The sequence below is a fragment of the Lepisma saccharinum genome, chromosome 14, assembly GCF_977018435.1.
Source record: "Lepisma saccharinum chromosome 14, izLepSacc3.1, whole genome shotgun sequence".
NCBI classification, from domain to species: domain Eukaryota; kingdom Metazoa; phylum Arthropoda; class Insecta; order Zygentoma; family Lepismatidae; genus Lepisma; species Lepisma saccharinum.
The window spans coordinates 41,819,948-41,839,610 of NC_139242.1; the positions used below are offsets into that span (position 1 = coordinate 41,819,948).

At 36.9% G+C, this 19,663-nt stretch overlaps 1 protein-coding gene across 4 annotated transcripts in view; it reads right to left on the reverse strand.

The window, feature by feature from the left end:
* LOC145998809 (RING finger protein 207-like) overlaps positions 1–17,786 on the reverse strand; it is a 58,748-nt gene extending 40,962 nt beyond the window's left edge. For 2 of the 4 annotated variants that reach the window (XM_083135443.1, XM_083135441.1), the window contains exons 1-3: positions 17,515–17,732; positions 9,650–9,945; positions 8,469–8,617 (exon numbers count right to left, since the gene is read on the reverse strand). In XM_083135443.1, the coding sequence (XP_082991569.1) occupies positions 8,469–8,617; positions 9,650–9,843 (343 nt within the window). In that variant the 5' untranslated portion in view covers positions 9,844–9,945; positions 17,515–17,732. Of the gene's footprint in view, positions 1–8,468; positions 8,618–9,649; positions 9,946–17,514 lie in introns of those variants that run through there. The other 2 variants (XM_083135442.1, XM_083135444.1) reach the window with 2 other exon arrangements.
* Between the last annotated feature and the right edge of the window lie 1,877 nt (positions 17,787–19,663).

Below are 19,663 nucleotides of genomic sequence, written 5' to 3' on the forward strand. Positions count from 1 at the left end.
TTTAAAGAAAAAAAAGATACATTAGTATAATTTGAAAATCTAAGAAAGTAATTAACTAAACTAGGACTAAGGGTAGAATAACAATATCAAAAGGAAAATCTGAGTAGAGATAACAAATTAACTCACAATACAAATTAAATGCATTCCAAGTAAAAAATACAAACATTTGATCATTATGCTCCACATCTCTTCTAACTATGCATAAAGAATTTTGGAAATAGAAGGATTGAGCTCTGAGGAATCGTGTACATGAAAAGTTAAAAACTAAATAGCAATAATCTTAAATTATCTAGGGATGGGGAAAACTGTTTAATAAGTAATCAATCAGAATCAATCAATACTTTTACTAATTGAGACTGAGGGTACAATAAAAATGATATTTCTTCCAACTCATATATTATTTTGAACATAAAGGAATAATTCATCTATGTTGTTCTCTTAAAAATAAAATTCTGCATATAGTGTAACTTCCCAGACTACATTTTCCTGCATTATACATTCAACTTCCAAGAGAACGAATTCTCATGGATGTTATACATTTTTCAACATTGTAGGTTTTCACCTTCGTCTCCTTAAAGTGAGATTCTACTGTACATAAATTGTAGGGATGAAAAAAAAAATAACCATACTCTGTGGTTCATTAACCCTATGAGGGCAAGACATGCAAGGTTGCTTTATCATTAGATCGTTGCTGTTTTCTAGTTTTTGAGACAAAGAGTCTGCTACGATTATTTTGAAGTACCAATTGCACTCATGATCCTGGGTTAATGCAGAAATTTTGGAACCATCTGCGAACAAATCTGAGACCAACGGCACAAGCGATAGTCACTTGGCTACAAGGAAGCACATGTAGCTGGGATGAATCTAAAGCCCTCGCCATGAAAACAGATCAGTCAAGGTCAGAGCTTCCCCTTGCCTCCTCCACACCTCTGGCTCTCCAGGGTTGCCCCACTACTTCTAAGCTGCTCAGTCGACACTTTGTATGTAAGTGGTTGATTGAGTCTTCACTGGTGTATTGTGTACGGATTATTTGGTTTTGCATTCATTATGAATGACATTGAAGAGCAGTGTCCTACGTGCGGTACAATAGCAGGTGGAAGTGATAGTGGTGTACATGCCTGGCGAACGGGCTTTAAAAAATGAAGTAAGGTAATCATTGGAAACGTTTACAAGATTTTTAGAAATTTTGCATATAACGATGAAGCAATGAAGAACATAAACTCTGCACAAATGCAAAAACTGACGGCGAAAGGTTGTGGGATTTTTGAGAAACGTATCAGCAGTTCTTTAACTTCGACAGAGGCTCAACATGTAAATGTTTTCTTTGAGTCGCCAATAAAGAGTTACAAACAGGAACGCGAAAACACTGAGCTGGACGATTTTAACATTTACTTTGATGTAGTAACGGCGGTCTCTACAAAGATCAGCGGCTGCTGACTCTCTTTCGCCAACAATGATGTTAATATTTGTTTCCCCTTTTGTTTATTCAGCCGGTTCATTTGTAATTCTTGCTTTACATTTTATAACCACTTTCTTGAAGTGTTAACATAATATAGTATGCTATTGGCCTTCCTTCAACAAGCCTTGATCGTTTGAAATAACAAAACATGTGTTTTGTTGGCTGCGGTAAAATCTTGCAAAAATGAAACACTGCCTAGGTGGCACAGTTCAATAAGTGGTCGAATTTTGCCCTTGCCACTGAACTTCACTGATTAGTGTTCTTTGTGAGTGTCCATTCATCAGTATCATCCAGTCAGTCATCCTCATGGTCGCCATTAGTCAAAGATGGCATAATATCGGTGCTAAATAACACAAATACACAAACATTAAGCCAATTGCTGTAGTAGAATTCACTTTTAATGGCATATTTTTATGTAAACCTACTAAAAGTTGATTGGCATTAACAAACGTACATATTTGTTTCATGTTTTCTTTATTTTCAACATTGCACTCCCTTAACCCTTAAAGAGAGAATGTCTCTCTCATGAAGGATAGATACAAAAACTGCCCCAGAGGACAAAATAGGGCATTATGGGTAGATACAGAAACTAACTTACTGGGTGGGCACCGGAGCCACGTGAACAGGTGGGAAAAAAAACTGTTCTCAATCGCTGGGGTTCGAACCCGGGCCTCTTGCAGGGTAGTCAGACGCCACACTGACTGAGCTACCGTGCCTATATTTTTTTATTACAATAGCATATAATAATAAAATAATTTCCAAATTTTCATTTTGTGAATAAAGAAAAACAAATATGTGTTCTGTTTTTGTATCCTAAAAGATACATTGCACTACGTTGTCAAAATTTTCGACAAAGGAACTTTGTATCTCTCAGGATACAACAAAATTGGCAACGTTGAAACAGGAATTCATAAATTTCATAAAACTTCTTGAGTTTCAAGGAGTCTGATTGTAAAGTGTCATATTTTTCTGGCAATTGGAACATATCTTGCTCCTTTATGTGCTAATTTGATCCTGCGTGGCTGGAGGGGGGAACAGGAACGGCACCATGCCGAGCAGCACAACCCAGTCCCCAACCGGCAACGCCATCTCACAACAGGAAGCAGACAACGTAAATCAGGATGCGCGTGCCAGCGCCTCTGAACGGGGGAAATCACAACTACCGCCACCCGGTAACAAACAATGCAGTGACGCAGTACCATCCCTGCTTCAAACACCGTACACTTTTCTGAATGAAGACAGTGGATCTTCGAAATTAATAGGATTTAACCATTAAATTGTGAAACTCAGAAGTGCGAAATTTTCTAAATTTCACGTAAGTAATGTTGAATAGAGATGGGAAAAGAGAAGAAGTTTGTTACAAAATAAGAGTAGAAGAGACACCAAAATTAAACTAGACCACCAAAACTAGAGCAGAAGTGAGACTAGCAATAAAGCAAATAAAGAATAAAACAAATTAAGAATGGCAAGGCTCCTGGAATGGATAACATTAATCCAGAACTGGGCCTCCCTGATGGAGCAGTGGTAGCATCGTCGCCTTGTAATCAAGGGGTCACGGGTTCGATACCTGCTGGAGGCACATAGTGGTTCGGATCCCACTTTAAACTGTACATCCAGTCCCAATTAGCCTTACTGTGCATAAAGTGGACTTAAAACACCAATTCAACCAATCAATCAATTAATCCAGAACTAATCAAAGCTAATGTGGAAACTTCCATTGATCTATTACAACCGCTGTTAGAGAAAATATGGAATGAAGAAAAAGTTTCATTTCGGGGCGGGGCCTGTAGATGCCAGAAGTAACTCAAGGATGGACGACGAATATTTCGTCAAACAAATGTTTTGGTAATAAAAGTTTAATAAACAGGATACCGAATTTAAAAAAAACACATGGAATCTTTTTTGGTTTATTCTCCAAGCTTTCACCTCACAATTGCCGTCATCGCAAAGTAGACTCTGACGTCATTCTTGCATCGCCAGGCTAATTGTTGTGCTGTCGTTTTCGCCTTTATATAACTTGGGGCAATCAGCGATTAGTGGCAGTTTGCCCTGATCGATGGGCGCATTTCTGATGACGTCACTGCAGCCAGTTGTGATGAACATTCTCATTGATTTTGAGTTCTTTCTATTTCTTTTTTCTAAATATACTATTTGTATTATCATTTTGATACTATGTATTCGCCATTACATAACTTGGGGCAATCAGCAACAAGTGGTAGTTTGCCCAGATCAATGAGTGCTACTAGATGGGAGCTAGAAAAACTTTAAAAAAAAAAAATTGAAATTCCTCTGTCTGTTGCTTCCAAAAATGGGTACACATCGACATGTTTACCTTACCGAACGAATGCCTTGGAAATTCTGAATAAAACGAGCCCTCATTGGCATTTATAGTGTTATTACAACTTTTTTTAAAAAAAACATTTTCCAACATGTTACATTTTGCTTAAAATGAGCCCCGTCCTTGGGGAATTTCCATGCACGACTAATATTTCGTCATCCGCCTCGAAAGGGAGGGTTAATAGTAAAAATGCCAAAAAAAGGGGAGACATAACTAACTGTACAATCTGGGGGGGGGGGGGGATAACTTTGCTAAATATACCAAGCAAGATATTATCGAGAATTATCTTAAACAGAGTGAAGGATGTTGTAGAATCAAAACTGAGGAAGGAACAATGTGGTTTCCGTAGACAACATAGTTGTATCGATTTTAAAAATACTCTGAGAATCATTCTAGAACAAAACAGTGAATGGCAAGCCACTTTATATCTTACATTCATCGGTTTTGAAAAGGCTTTTGACTCACTAAATAGAAGTCATGTGGCAGACATTAGCAGATTATGGTATTCCAATGAATATATTAAACCTAATAAAATATATGTACGAAGGTTTCAGATGTAAAATCCTACATGAAGGACAGCTGACAGACTACATATATGTGACAATGGAGTGAGACAAGGCTGCATCCTATATCCGACAACATTTCTATTAGTGCTAGATACAGTTATGAAGAAAACGATGGATTGTAGGAAAATATGAATACAATGGGGACTCAAAGATAGACTAAAAGATTTAGATTTTGCGGATGATATATGCTTATTAGCACACAGACTTAGTGACATGAAGGAGAAACTAAAATATAGCAGGACTCACTATTAATGTGAACAAGAGTAAAGAAATGAGAGCCAATGCAAGAGAAAAGAAAAGTTGAATGTTTGTCGTGAGCTGGTTGAACAAGTAGTCCTTTACATACTTAGGAAGTATCATTACAAAAGAAGGAGGTTCAGATGAAGACATACAAAATAGAATAAAGAAAGCCAATAGGGCATTTACACAACTGTATCCCATTTGGAAAGCCTGCAATATTTCTAGAAAGACAAAAATAAGAATTTTCAAAACAAATATAAAATCAGTTTTACTGTATGCTTGCGAAACATGAAAAACCACACAAGATAACACAAAAAGGATACAAACCTTTATTAAGTGTTGTCTCAGGCATATCCTCAATATAAAATGGCCAGAAATAATATCAAATGAAGAACTATGAGAGAAAATAAACAACTGCCAATTGCAACCCAAATAAAAAGAAGACAATGGAGTTGGTTAGGACACACATTATGAAAACCAACTGGAGCAATAGAGAAAGCAGCCTTAGATGAACCCCCAAGGAGCCCATAAAATAGGACGTCCGAAGAAAACATGGAAGAGAACAGTAGAAGAAGAAGAAGCTGAGAAAGGAAAAACATGGAGAGAGATCAAGGAGTTGGCAAAACACAGAGCCAAATGGAGGCGTTTCACTGAAGCCCTATGCTCCTGATAAAGCAAAATAAATTAAGTAAGTAAGTAAGTATTAAAAGCTATTTTAGTCACAGGGTGGCCACTCATGGACCATGATAAAATTAAAGTATAATTCCCGGTTTTCAAGGTGAACTTTCCAAAAATTCAAGGGTACAAGAAGATGTTTTCTTTATTTGAACCTTATGTAATACCGCCGCTCACCATCCACACATACACACAAACAAATAAATTAACAATATAAAGGGCCTGTGCGATTCCAATGTATCCAGAAATTCTAATTCAATTCAATTAATATTTACTTTAAGGTGCAGAGTTTACATTTGCTATTTCACACACTCAGACTCGAAATACATCCACAACAGAAGTCACAAATGTTAAGGGATATATTAATCTACGAAAAATTGTTAATTGTACAAGAATTTCGAACTCATATTTACCTAGTAAACTTCAAGATATCGTATCTTGCAATAATCTTCTGCCTGTCGGATAGATTGTTCTGCAAAGGACACTAAGGAAGTAAATGGATTGAGAGACTTCTGTTTTATTATTTTCCATGCAACTTCCTACTTTCCCTCCCTCGATAAAAATAGAAGATAAACTGAAATAATTCTTGAATAACTGTAAAACTGTAAAAACTTTGCCCTACAGCATTAAAAAATATGTATAAATTTAATGGGATTTGAACTTAATAAATGTTCCTATTGTTCACGTCTATGGAGAAAAATTCACGTGTAATGCCTGGAATTCCTTGAATTTCCCGGGAGTAGCCACCCTGAGTCAGATAGTTGCACATATTTATTAATGTGATAAATAAGACATTAAGATTCTTCATGCAACATCTGCAATGCAATATTGGATCAGTCGAGTTTTGGTTATTGGTATCAACAAAAATTTCAAATAGGTCCGCCCATAATTTGTAGCATCTTTTTGTATGGAAAATTCCTCCGATTAATGGACCAACAATATGGACGCATATCTTTAATGAGATGACTTTATCATTCAGATTCTTCACATTCCTACTTATTTGACACAATAAGCTCTTCATATCCAAAATAAGACCGAACATCGAACTTAATTTAGACAATTTAATAATCACCATATTAAATAGTAATTGCACAAAGTTCATAGACAAAAGTGTATCAAGAAAAATTAAATTTGTAGAATAAGAAATTAACCCAGCAACATCAGATCCAACTACTTTAAACCAAGCAAGCATCAGATGAATATCACATTCTTTTTACCATTTTCAAGACTTCTGTTTCATAAATATTAATGAAATTCATGATTTACATGAACATTTTAAAATAAAAAAAACAAAATTGAAATATGAGGTTTGGGTGAATTAAACACAAAATAACTTACAGTATGGAAATTGCCAATTACATTTCATTCAAAACTAACATTCTATAACATTACAAGCCTCATGCAAAACACTATGACATGCAAGCTTATATTCATTTCCTAATTTTAAACAAATTTAGAAAGGAACAATGTGATGACCATCTTTCTATGTTGATAGTCCATATAAAAGTACACATAAATATAACAGGACATGTTTTGTGTGAAACAAGTTTACAGCGATATGTGTGATAATGTATAAGGAAGGGCCAGTCAGTGGAAAACATGCCACTTCGTATATCTCGACAAGTAGATGCCACAGCTCCATGGAGCTCCTGCCACTGGAACGGGGTTCCATTGTCGCCGGCAGATCGCATTCACGCCGCAGGCTTGTGTGAGCCGTGGGAAGTGCAGAGACTTGCCGCCTGGCATATCATGGAGGCCAGCAAGGAGTAGTGGCGAGCAGTCGTGCATTTCCTGGTGGGGGAAGGTACGGGAAGGTACTAGTATGCGAGACATTCATCATTGAATGATGGCAGTGTGTGGGGAACATCCTGCAGTGAAGTTCTTCCTTTGTGGAACCTCTGACTCCACTCCTTCAACTGCGACAGACATAAACCATGTTCCCCCTACAGTGCTGTCATTTAACGGTGAATGTCTCGCACACTAGCACCTTCCACCACAAGGAAACGCATGACGGTTTGCTGCTTTTCCTTATTGCCCCTCATGATATGCAGGACGGCTAGTCCCTGCACGACTGCAGTTTACACAGCACACACTTGCACTGCTTCACATAACCCTGCGACACTACTGCCATCTACCCAGTGACAAAGGAATTCTTTCCAGTGGCAGGAGTTCCGTGGAGCCGTGGCATCTACATGTTGAGATATACGAGGTGGCCTGCTTTCCACTGACTGACTCTTATGTTGGTTGATTGGTTGTTTTTAAGTCCACTTTATGCACAATAAGGCTAATCGGGACTGGACCTACATTTTAAAGTGGGATCCGAACCACTATGAGCCTCCACCGGGTATCGAACCTGGGACCCCTTGATTACAAGCCAATGACGCTACCACTGCACCATCGGGGAGGCCCGACTGACTCTTATGTAAATAAGAAATTTGAAATACCTACATTACAAAAACTATTAAAAATCTGGCAACATCATCCTGTTAGGGACTGTGCATGTATTGAGGTGGTGTTCTCTGTGAGTCAGGGAATATTGATATAGCCCTTTTTGGTGTTTATAGGGGGTTGAAACTGGAGAAATGGAGGTATTGAAGGCAGTTATTGACTTTGATATGGGTATAAGTTTCCAACTGATCAATTGCAATGTGAAATGGCTATTGCATTGAGGACCACTCAGGGTGAAAAGTTTAAAACTGGTTTAAGCTGGTTCGGGAAAGTGAAGGAGGGGAAGGGGAGAGAGTGAGAGGAGAAAAGGAGGGGAAGGGGAGAGTGAGAGGAGAAAAGGAGGGGAAGGGGAGAGAGTGAGAGGAGAAAAGAAGGAGGGGAAGGGGAGAGAGTGAGAGGAGAAAAGAGAGAAAACATATCATGTATCCACAGAAGAAAAAAATGTCACTGGACTGGTGCCAGAGAAGTGTTATCTGCAGTTTGGTTGGATTGATTGAATTAGGTTAATATACATTGGTTTTCTGCCACTCTTGGCTAATCACGATGATGAGGATGAGCCTATTCTACTAAATATGTGAACTAAACCTGATAAAGAATTGTTTCTCAGTACCTAATTACAATTGCTTCCATGAGCATGTAAACTTACTTCCAATACCAGTTACCTAAAACTTCATGAATTACTTCTGTTAGTGAGGCAACAAGTTATAAAGTTGGTTTACCAGAAATATGAAACAAAACTAACCACAAGTGTTGCAGAAGTACATAGATGCTTTGTCTCTTTTATCACAGTTAGCACAAGGGGGATTCTCTTGATTTGCGAGATCTACTAGTTGCCGTATTAAAGTATCAGGTGGAGGTAGGTTGGCGCCCTCTTTCAAAGCCGTGTGTTGTCTGGAAACAAAAATACCAATTACATAACATCATAAATTCAAAGCACAATTTACACAACACTATAACCTTACAAAATTTTACTCATTCGGTATTTCTCTCTCAATTACAGTAGAGTGCCGATAATTCGAGGTGGAGGGGACAGAGACTATCTCAAATTACAAAGGATATACAGATTAACTTAGAGAAAATCAGAAGAGGCAAAAACAATACAACAAAACACTACAGCATGTTAAAATAGGATATACAGTGCTATTATGAAGATTGTACTTCCACTGCTCAGTACAGTAGCAACAATAATGTAAGGAAAAAGAGTTAAACAATACTGAACTTATGGTTTAAAGAAATGATCAAGTTTCTTCTGCTTCAGGATGCTGCATCATTTCCGAGTAGCATATCACGCCATCGCTTGTATAACAGTAGGTGTTGCATCTCCAATGTACCAAAGTTCATTTTTATTATTTATTTATTTGCCTCGGATTATTTGAACACCAGATTATCGAGACTATACTGAAAATGCTTTTATACTAAGATACAAAGTTTAAGCAAAACTATGTGAAGTAAACTTTCTTTATATAATCCTGTTCTTGAAAACAAAATAATCATACTTCATTTGTCAGTAAGAGCCAATTTACTGAGGAAAACAAGCATTCATGTTGATGCAATGTGATAGATATATTTCTAAACATATTTTAACCAATTTATTCCAACATACTACACATGAACTTTGTACATAAATAATTATATATGCATACATTGTTCTGTCAGTATAATGGTGATCTAAAAGCTAAGAGGGTTACACCCAAACATTTTGCTTTGTAAGTGCATGGAGTACCATTGCTGCTGGCTTTTCAGACTGGTATAGATTATCACACCCTTACAAAACAGCAGCTCAGCCTTCTATAAAATAATGATAAATTTACATTACTACTTCGTTCTATGCTGGGAGAAACTAGGATTGTCAACAGTGTTTCAAAGGCAACAGATCACTAATTTAATGATCAAGAATAATAGAAATAGTCACATCATACATACCCGCATAATGGACAGACCATTTTTCCATCTACATCTCTTCCTCGTAGACATCTTGCACAGAAGGTGTGGTAACAGGCGAGAAGGCATGGTTCGCGGTAGTAATCGTCACAAACGTAACAGAGAAGAGGATTGCGGGGGTTCGGTTCTGCTTGTTCTCCTCCTTCTCCAGGATGGAAAGACCCACCAGACATCATTTAAACTCAGTTGAGTGAGATGCCCACTCAGCTATGGACAGTGGTGTTGATGCTTTGTTCTAATTGCTCTATAGGGTTACCCATGATCATCTGGAGACAATGCTGAAGGGAAAATAAATGTGTATCAGAGAATACTTGTTTTGATCAGTTTCGAAATTTGTTTAGCACAATTACACAATAACCCATTCACACCCTAAAGCTTAAATTACCATTTGAATTCTGCAATACTAGCAACGACTGTAAACTCGAGGTGTCTGGAAAAATTTTGGAAATGTTAGAGAAATTTACTCTTTCTTGAAAAACACTGTTCGGAGGGTGTCTACCAAAATAACAAATCCAAAATTCTTGGGACTTTTTCATGACTTCTCTTGATAGTTTTTCTTAATCTTTATTTATATGACCCCTACTTAGGCAAAGCTGGAAATTAGAAATTAAGAAAAATAAATATTTATTTAATGAAAAACCCCTAGCTAGGAAAGAACCGGTTAAGATGAAAACTGAAGTTGTATTTAATAAGAGAATTAGACCTGCTTTATCTATTAATGCATCCTGGACTAGCAAGGCTCTGGGATCGACTCACAGTCAGTATAATCTTTTGTGGGGCTCATGTTATGGTCCCTATATATTTGTGACTGTCCCTTCATTCCCCACCATTCATCGATATCTTCGCGACTAGCCAATAGCCAAAGGGGCTTAAAGGTGAAGTAACCTAAATCAAATGTGATAGCAAAAATTCTTGACCACAAGTATAATTTCTTGACTTTTTATTGGTGTCTTGTTGATTTCTTTCCTTTCAAGACATTCTTGACTGGTAATGACATAGTAATGAAGTAAAGGTAGGTTTTTGAACAAAAATTAATTGTAAAATCATTGTGGACAAACAATACTTCAGTTTTTGATATGCTGAATATTACTGACAGTTACTACAGTAAAAATTATAGATTAAATTCTTTAGGAAACGGGGTCATGTGTTAATGTAGAAATCTATTACAATAAGTGGCCATTTGTGTTCACGACTTTCTTGTAATTTTGGGGGTGTTTGGTAGATAGTTATTAGGAATAACACCTATGTGAGTAAATTCACTATAATTAGGTATCTACAGTAGCGTGCACATTAATCCGAACAAGATACACATTTTGTCATTTAATGGAATTGCTGCAATATACATAACTATACATGTATTTAGAAATACCCTTGGTACTTTATGTGACCTCCCATGTTTGTAATCACATCTTTTACACGTTTAGGCATGGATGACACTAAATTTGCACAAATGTTTTTAATTTCTTCATCACGGTACCACACGTTAACAAGGGCACAAAGCATTTTCTCCTTGGTTGAACAATCCACTTTTGACATTCTTCTTTTGCAGATACACCATAAATTTTCAATTGGATTTACGTCAAGTGAGTTTCCTGGCCAGGAGAGTACTTGTACATTGTTATTATCAAAGAACTCGCTGACTTTTCGAGATGTATGACATTTTGCTAGGTCCTGTTGGAAAACACCATCACCATCAGGAAAAGATTTCTTGAGATGAGGTATGACTTTTCGTCGCAGGAACTATTGATCCAGGCCCTTCAGATGTGAAACAACCCCAGAATATTATTTTCGGGGGGCATTTTGGAGTTTGTTGCATGTGTTCTGGTGAAAGTTTTTCACATTTTTCCTTTACGAACGAAAGAAAGCTTGTGACCATGCACTTCAAAATGGCATTCGTCCGAAAAAAGCACTTTCTTCCAGTCACTTGGTCCAGCCCCGATGACGTTTTGCAAACGTTGCATGCTTTTTACACATTTTTTTTTCCTAAGCAACTGTTTTTTCAATGGCCTACAAGCTTTTCGTCCAGATGCAAGCAGTCTGCGATGCACTGTTGTAACGTGGACGTCCACTCCACTTGATAATAAATCACATGTTAAATCAACAGCAGTCAGTCTGGGGTTCTGTTTGCTTTTTCTAATAAGAATTCGGTCATCCTGCAACGAAGTCTTCCGTTTGCGACCAAATTTTTCCCTTTCTTTGAGGCTCGATGGATCCAGTCTCTACGTATTGTTTCAAAATTGAATTAACCGTACCTAATCCGACACCACATTCTGTAGCAATTTGTCTGTGTCATTGAAGTATGCTGTGATAACGTAACAATTTTCGACCGTTTGCAGTGACGTGCGGTGACGTCGACACTTGGGGTAGCAGTCAGTGGCGTGCTCAAGGGGAGGTGGGGTTGGTGTGGGTCACACCCCTTCCCCCTTTAGCTCCAGTATTCCTAAAAAAAAATAAGAATGTCAATAACAGGAAAAGATTACAAAATGATGAATGAGTACTAAAAAAAGTACACGTAAACCCCACCCACATTCGAAAATAAAAAACTATTTGATCTGACTACTAAGCCAGAGATCCTGGGTTCGAATCTCGGCTTGGCCATGGGTATTATTTGTGCGTGTCCCTTCATCAATTTTATCGTATCATCTTCGCTATTAGCCAAAAGTGGCGGAAAAACCAAGTAAAATAAACCAAATCGAGCAATCAATCAATGACTTGATTTCATTTTTGTTACTTAGAGTCGCTTTTTTGTCACATTTGGTTAATTGCGAAGATAATACGATAAAATTAATGAAGGTACAAACACAAAGAACACCCAACACCCATGCCCAGGACGGGGTTCGAACCCGGAACTCCTGGTGTCGTAGCACGCTGTGATAACCACTCCCGCACAGTTGGTTGATTTGGTGTTTTAAGTCCACTTTATGCACAGAAACAAAACACACTTTTTTGTAGTTTCTTCAATAATATTCATTTGGCTTTTTGAGTTCTGAGATACATTTTTCATTCCAAATTATTTCATTATTCACTGCAGAGTACAACACATAGGAAAAGAATGCGCACTCATCACGGGTTCCAATCCTGGTCTAGATTGTTCATATGAGGTCCCTTCATCAATTTCATCATATCATCACCATCCTCATTTTCGCGATAACCAAATGTGGCAGAAAATCGAAGTAAAATAAACCAAACCAACAACAATATGAACGCGCGTTCTCTTGTCCAAATAAATACATCCGTATTTATGACTGTTAGAAGCCAAGAGTAGTATATTTAAATAAAACACTACTAAAACGAGAGTGAGAGAGAGCCCGAGCACATATTTGTAATTTAATCATTATATATGCCATACTTGAAAAAAAAGAAAGAAAGCATAACATTATTGTCTGCACATAACACGTTACCATTTCATAAATAATAAAACTACATCTCATATTATACATACATATTGTACAACGTGTAAAATGTTGTGTAAATACAGAGAACTGCAGAAAATTTTACCCTGAGTTCTTTAGAGGATTTACAAAAAAAAACTATGAGAAACCAATCCCCTATCTGTCCTATAGGAGATAGACTGGGGGACCTGAAAGCATGGGCTTTCAACCATTGCAGCGGGGGGCGAGGGGACAAGGGAGGTAGAGGTAGAAATCTTCCTTTTCCTTGGGCTGGCCGTTTCTACCTGGAAACTGGTCTGGCCGAAGAAGAGCGAGCTAGGGTATCCAGCCAGCTTTGCCCGCGGAGAACACCGATGGACGAGAAGAGCGTGGAAAAGAAAGTGTTGCATATGAGCTGTGGTGGCTTTAACAAGACAATAAATATTGTGATTTTAATATACTTCGAGATGTGAGATTGATTAATCTATCTCTGCTAGACTTGCTACTCCTCAGTGAACGTCACTGACCGTTTGCATGGCGTTGTATCTATTTGGGTAGCAGCCGAAATAAGAACCACTCACACAAAAAAACTTACCTTCCGCTTGGCACATAACTTGCAACACAACTGTCGACAATAACAAAATACTTCAACAATAGACTCCACTTCCGGTCTTCAACAATGAACTATTGAGTAAAAATGGACCATTGTTCATAGCACAGGGCATTATCAAGAGAGAATGGGCAGTTATTTTTTTAAAAAAAAAGTGAAACTAAAGCTTAAAACTGCAACGTATTTTAAGATTATTGTATACCTGGAAAAGTATGCATCTTGTTCTGATTAATTTGCACACTACTGTACTATTTATGCTATAATAGTATGAATTTTTAGAAGAAAAATTCCTTGTTAATCATTAGTCAACTTGTGACAAGTATCTCACATAAACTCACCAAATACATACATGCTTCCCTTTGAAACTTAACTCCCACACCACAAATGATTAGATTGCAAGATTTTGGTAAAACTACTAAAGAAAGGGACCTTTTTTATGTTGTACACGATGTCCAGATGGGAAGTTTTCAGGTGTGCAGTGATGTACAAAAGAAACCATAGAAGGGGAACTACTTATTGTGAAGAGTTGAAGTTTGTTTTTAATTTTTGGGAAAATCAAAAGCAAAATCTCTGCCATTCTGCAGAGAATAAATTGAACATTAACCCTCTACAACAAACAGTTCTCATTCAAATCAATTTCTTTTTAAAAAAATCAGCTTTTCACACATATACAATGATTGTATTACACTGAAATTTTAGCATGTCATACCAATCAGTATTTAAAGGATGAGTAAAAAAAAAAAAAAAAACTCCACTGCAACTTTAATATGCCAATCCACAATAACACTGCTAAAAACAATTGTAGAATCGATTTGACAGGTACATGGAGCAACATAATCTACTCTTACAAACTTATTAATTGAACAAGAATTTACAATACCGGACCCATCTGTAATTTCTATGCTACTGCTTATACTCACAAAATAATTAGTCGTGATGATTTATCTGAGGTTAACATGTTGGGGTGAGGTGTAGAAATTGTTCAGCGTTGCCACACTGTTGATTTCATACTTGGAGAGAATGGATTGTGTAAGAATGGCAGAATTGTTAGGTTTTGTACCAGAAGTGCAAAAACAAGCACTTGCGTGTAGAATTTGAGATTTCAAGAGCTTTGGGACATTTCGAACACATCCCGTCCCAAAAATTTCCCCCATCCCGAATGTTGGGATTTAACGAATTACCCATCCCGACCCAAAAAATTCTGTCCCGCACGCACACCCCTACCCTGCAGTATGGTAAACCTTATCTCCAAAGGGAAATAAACTGTCCTTGTTGCCACTGTACTCATAAAAATGAGTATTTTTTCTTTAACGACTTTAATTATAATTTAATGGGAAAAGGTTAACTTTCTTTTGTTTAAAACTATGTTTAAAACAAAAAAGGTTTGTTTTGTTCTTTTTTTTTTTAAAAAAAACAAATTTTGCCAACCCTGATGTCTATACATAACATGAAATAGAAAAATACGCGTTCAGTTGAACAGAGAGAGTTCATGCAAGTTACAAGTCTATGAACTGAAGTCCCAAACTCAATAGTGAAATCTATTTTGATTCAGCCATTGCCCAAAAAAGAAAGAAGAAAAAAGTGTGTCCTGTTGGAACAAAGTATGGAAGCAATTAAGAACAAAGTTTTGGAGCCCATTCTGTTGACCTCGCTGTTCTATGCCCAAGCAGAATTTCTTGCTTTGGGGTTTATTCTGATTGGAACAAGATGTTTTTCATTGTTATTCACTACTCTTTTGATTGTAAAGCAGGGGGTATTGAGAATAAAGTTACTGAACTAAAGGTAAGAATGCAGAATACAGAGAATGTCTCCAATTTTGTTAATATTTGGTATACTAACTAATTTTGGCCTTCTAATCGCGAATCTGTTGTTAAAATGCAGGGGTCACGTGTAGATATTGTACATTATGCACAGGTAGCCCCACAAACCATTCACGGATAGCCCCACGAACCACTTACGGTAAGGTTAGGTTAGGCAAGCTTAGTTAAAATTTTGTTCGTAAAATAATGTGATTCAGCTCGTGCATAATGTACAATTTATATATGTGACCCCCGCATTTTAATAACAGATTCGTGATTAGAAGGCCAAAATTAGTTAGTATACCAAATATTAACAAAATTGGAGACATTCTCTGTATTCTGCATTCGCTCTGAACTAAAAACTACCCCAAATGAACTTCTGAAATCATTTCAAGTTATGTAAATTATTGAATATTTGTTTGCCATTCCAGGTCTTAATGCAAATGTTGAGAGAGTAATTCTTTAGACAACTCATGGCACAGCATCCATCTATCAAACAATCGGATCAAGAAAGTGTGGGGCGTTACCCCCACACCAGTGGTGTGCGTCTACGCGTAAACAACGATAGTCTACATTCTACACGTAGATTACGTAATCTATGTAAACAACGTGGCGAAAGGTGATAACTTAGCAGAGGGCGCCGTGGAAGTAACACACAATTATACTGCGTATCAGTTGATGATGTGCGAGGAGAACTTTCCATACTCTTCCCTCCAAATTCGAACAATTTCTCACCTAGGAAGGAACCTAACATAGGAAATATTCTAGGGTTTTATGGGGAAAAGACCACTCTTGCCTCACAACTGCCATCTGTTGTTGGTTTTTGCATACTATTTATCTTCTTCCATAGTTGAAGAGAAGAGAAATTTTGTTGTAAATAGGATTCTTTACATTTCGTTAGGAACCAATATAGTTGAAAATTTCCTTTTCCTTTCATGAAACCCTTGAAAATTAATTTTCATGCACTTTAGATTGTCTACGTAGCCTATGTAAACTACAACCCAAAGTAATCTACGTGTAGAGAACGCATGTAGACATAAACTTATAGTCTACGACACATCACTGCCCCACACACTCTATATGCCTTCATGGAGTGGTGCTAAGCGCAGGGGAGCACTTTACTTTACTTTTTACTAATACTATCAGAAACAAATTATGTTATTAGTCACTTTTAATTGTAAATAAAACTCTTCCTATAAAGCAAAAGAGTAGGGTCGTCAAAATGGCTATGCATTAGCTTTAAAGTTCCTGACTTTCCAACTTAGCTCTCTAGGGTTAAGCAATCGGAAGTTGGGCCAAAAGAAATATCTTACAAGAGAACTGTATGTTTTATAAAAGAAATCCTCACACAGTGACGAGTTATGCGACCCATTGAAAATAGCACAAAAACTAGGTTACCATGTGGTGAAGGTAGTCAATCTGACAATTATTATCTAACAGAAATAGAAGAATAATTTCATCATTATCACGTCTTATCTTCCTCATAAAAGGTTGAAAAAAATCATGTAAAACATACTACCTGGCAACCACTTAGCATGTACTTTAAATACTATATATGAGAGGGTAAACTGCTTGCTTCTATATAAAAAAAATATATTTACATAGATTTTGATAAGGACTGCTCACACCTAAATATACACAAATAAAATCTACTTGCAAAATAAATTTTGACATTTATCTAATTGATATAATATCGGATCTTCGATGCCAAAACAATTGTTTCACTTTGTAGTTGCTTATCTAACTGCGCCAAAAAATCGTAAAGTAACAAATCATAAAGACAAAATATTACTTGTACAAGGGCCGATTACCTTCCACTTTTCCACTAGCTCAAGCCTGCAAATGTCCTAGCTACTACTAATATTGATGTGTAAATCAGTTTCCTTGCTGAAATATTTTGATAATGATTAGCTACTTTTGCCGATATCGGACATTTCTTATACTTGGTTAGTCATTCAGGACGTTGATTTGCGACATATCGCTCAAATCAACAACAAAAAGTAAAATTTAACGAGCCATTGAACATCACAGGTAACTAATCCCCATCCCAAAATCACTTTCACCTACCTGCTCATCTTTATTATACAGCTGCTCCTACAGTCCCCCAGGCTGCAAATGCACACTTGTACGGTTAATATTGCGTCTTAAAGAAACATTTAAGATTTTTCTCTAATACAACACTTAATATACCACACAATTACAAATACCAGCTAACCTTAACGCTGGGAAAATTGCACCTTCTGCATGACGGACACCGCGCATGTTTCTGCTACACCAAAGAGGTGAGTAAAAGGCAATCAGCTAATCACGAAAATCTCGTCGAGTTTCTTCCATATTTCATCCACGACGGAATCAAAACATTCCATTAACTAACATCATCTAGGAATTTTTTGGTCAGAACGGGTAATTTTAATTTTCCGGCTAGATTGCGAAATTTTTGGTTCGGGAAATGTACTCAAGTGAGTCACAAAAATAATTACGTTTGTATTTCTGGAATTAAACAGGATATTTCCAAGATCTAGAAGACAATCACAATGCAGAAATCCGCAAGAATTTAACATTTTTCAATATGACCATTTGAAATGTCCCCATTGGTTGGGCTAGGATTTTTTGGGGTCCCACACCCCTAACTGGATACGAACAATTCACAGATCCCAAACATCGTCACCGGAGGCGAAAGTAGGCGTCAGTTCAGTTTTGATAAATTACCAACCTCCTTTGTTCAACCTGAATAAAAACATTTAAAATTGTTCACATAACATGCAAACACGTATTTACTCAAGCGACCATAATAAAATTGCAATATTACGATCACTGGCGTAACCGGGGGGGGGGGCTAAAGGGCTACAACCCGCAATTTTTAGAAAATAAAAAATTCAAATGAAGTAGGAAAAGACTTAAAATTACCATCGATAACCATTTTTTTGTTTGAATAACTTTTAAAGCGAAGGTTTAAAATGGAAATTGGAGCTCATATCTCATGAAAATAAATTGCCAACACCGGGGTATCACCAAAATTGATTTTATGATGTATTCTATGATCCAAGCAAATATTTAATCTCACTCTGTTCAGTAAAGGTTAGATTCATGACACCGAACTCACATTCGCATTCATCTGTAGATATTAGTACAATTTTAATTGAATTTGCCTAATCTTTGCATGAGGTGGAACTTTGTTTTGGATTTTCTTTGTAGATGTGAAAATATTTAACTAGTGACACACATATGTTTTCACTTACATTACAGTTCACCCGACATGTCTCCATAAAACACACCTTCATCTACAAGCCGTGTGTGTGTGTGTGTGTGTGTGTGTGTGTGTGCATTTAATAGGACTACATGTAAAAAGATTCCTAAGTTTTCAAACCGGCATTTCATATTGTGCACCAAATAAAAGGGAGGGGGAGGAGAGACTTTGAACTGAGAGGTTTATCCAGCTTTTACATGTGTGATCAGGGGCGCCGACTTGTCAAAATTATATTGGGGGGTCTCTGATCACTGAAATAAATGAATGAATGACTCACTCACTCCCTTTTTTAAAAATAAAAATTACGTCTTAGTATAGCAGTTTTTAAGCAGCTATTATATTCCTCATGCAAATGAAATGTAACATGAAAAACGTGTGTCTGCTCATTTGTTTTTTGGATAACAATTAACATTTTTATTTAAAAGTAGGCTATGTATTTACATTAAGAGGCCAACATAACAGTTTTATGCCGCCCCCGGTAGCAGAGCATGTTGGGTGGTCGTCTCAACTCGCTTTGATCCGGAGGTCTCGGGTTCGAGTCCCGGCGAGGGCATGGGTGTGTTTTAATGTCCGCAACAGACTTGTAAAGAAAGGACATGTGACGGGTGCAAAGAACCTAGTGTTAATGTACCATAAAAATAACGAATATTTACAATATTTAACAGTTTGATTTAATTATTTACATAAATGCTAACACAAATCGCAGGCAAATAGTTTTACCTTTTTGTTCTTGCTACAATATTTTACTTTTTAAATTTAATTTTGCAATAATAAATAAACACATAGCACACCGTGCTTTAGCAATAATGCCTTTCATCATAGCTGTTCCCGCTTTCGCAATACTTTAGAATTATTTTCCCCTTATTCTTTGGACTAGAAGAAGAGATTTCGAGGATAACTAAATATCGTACATATCAATATTGCCTGAAAGTCGTAGTTACGACCTCAAATTGTTTAGAATTCACTAAA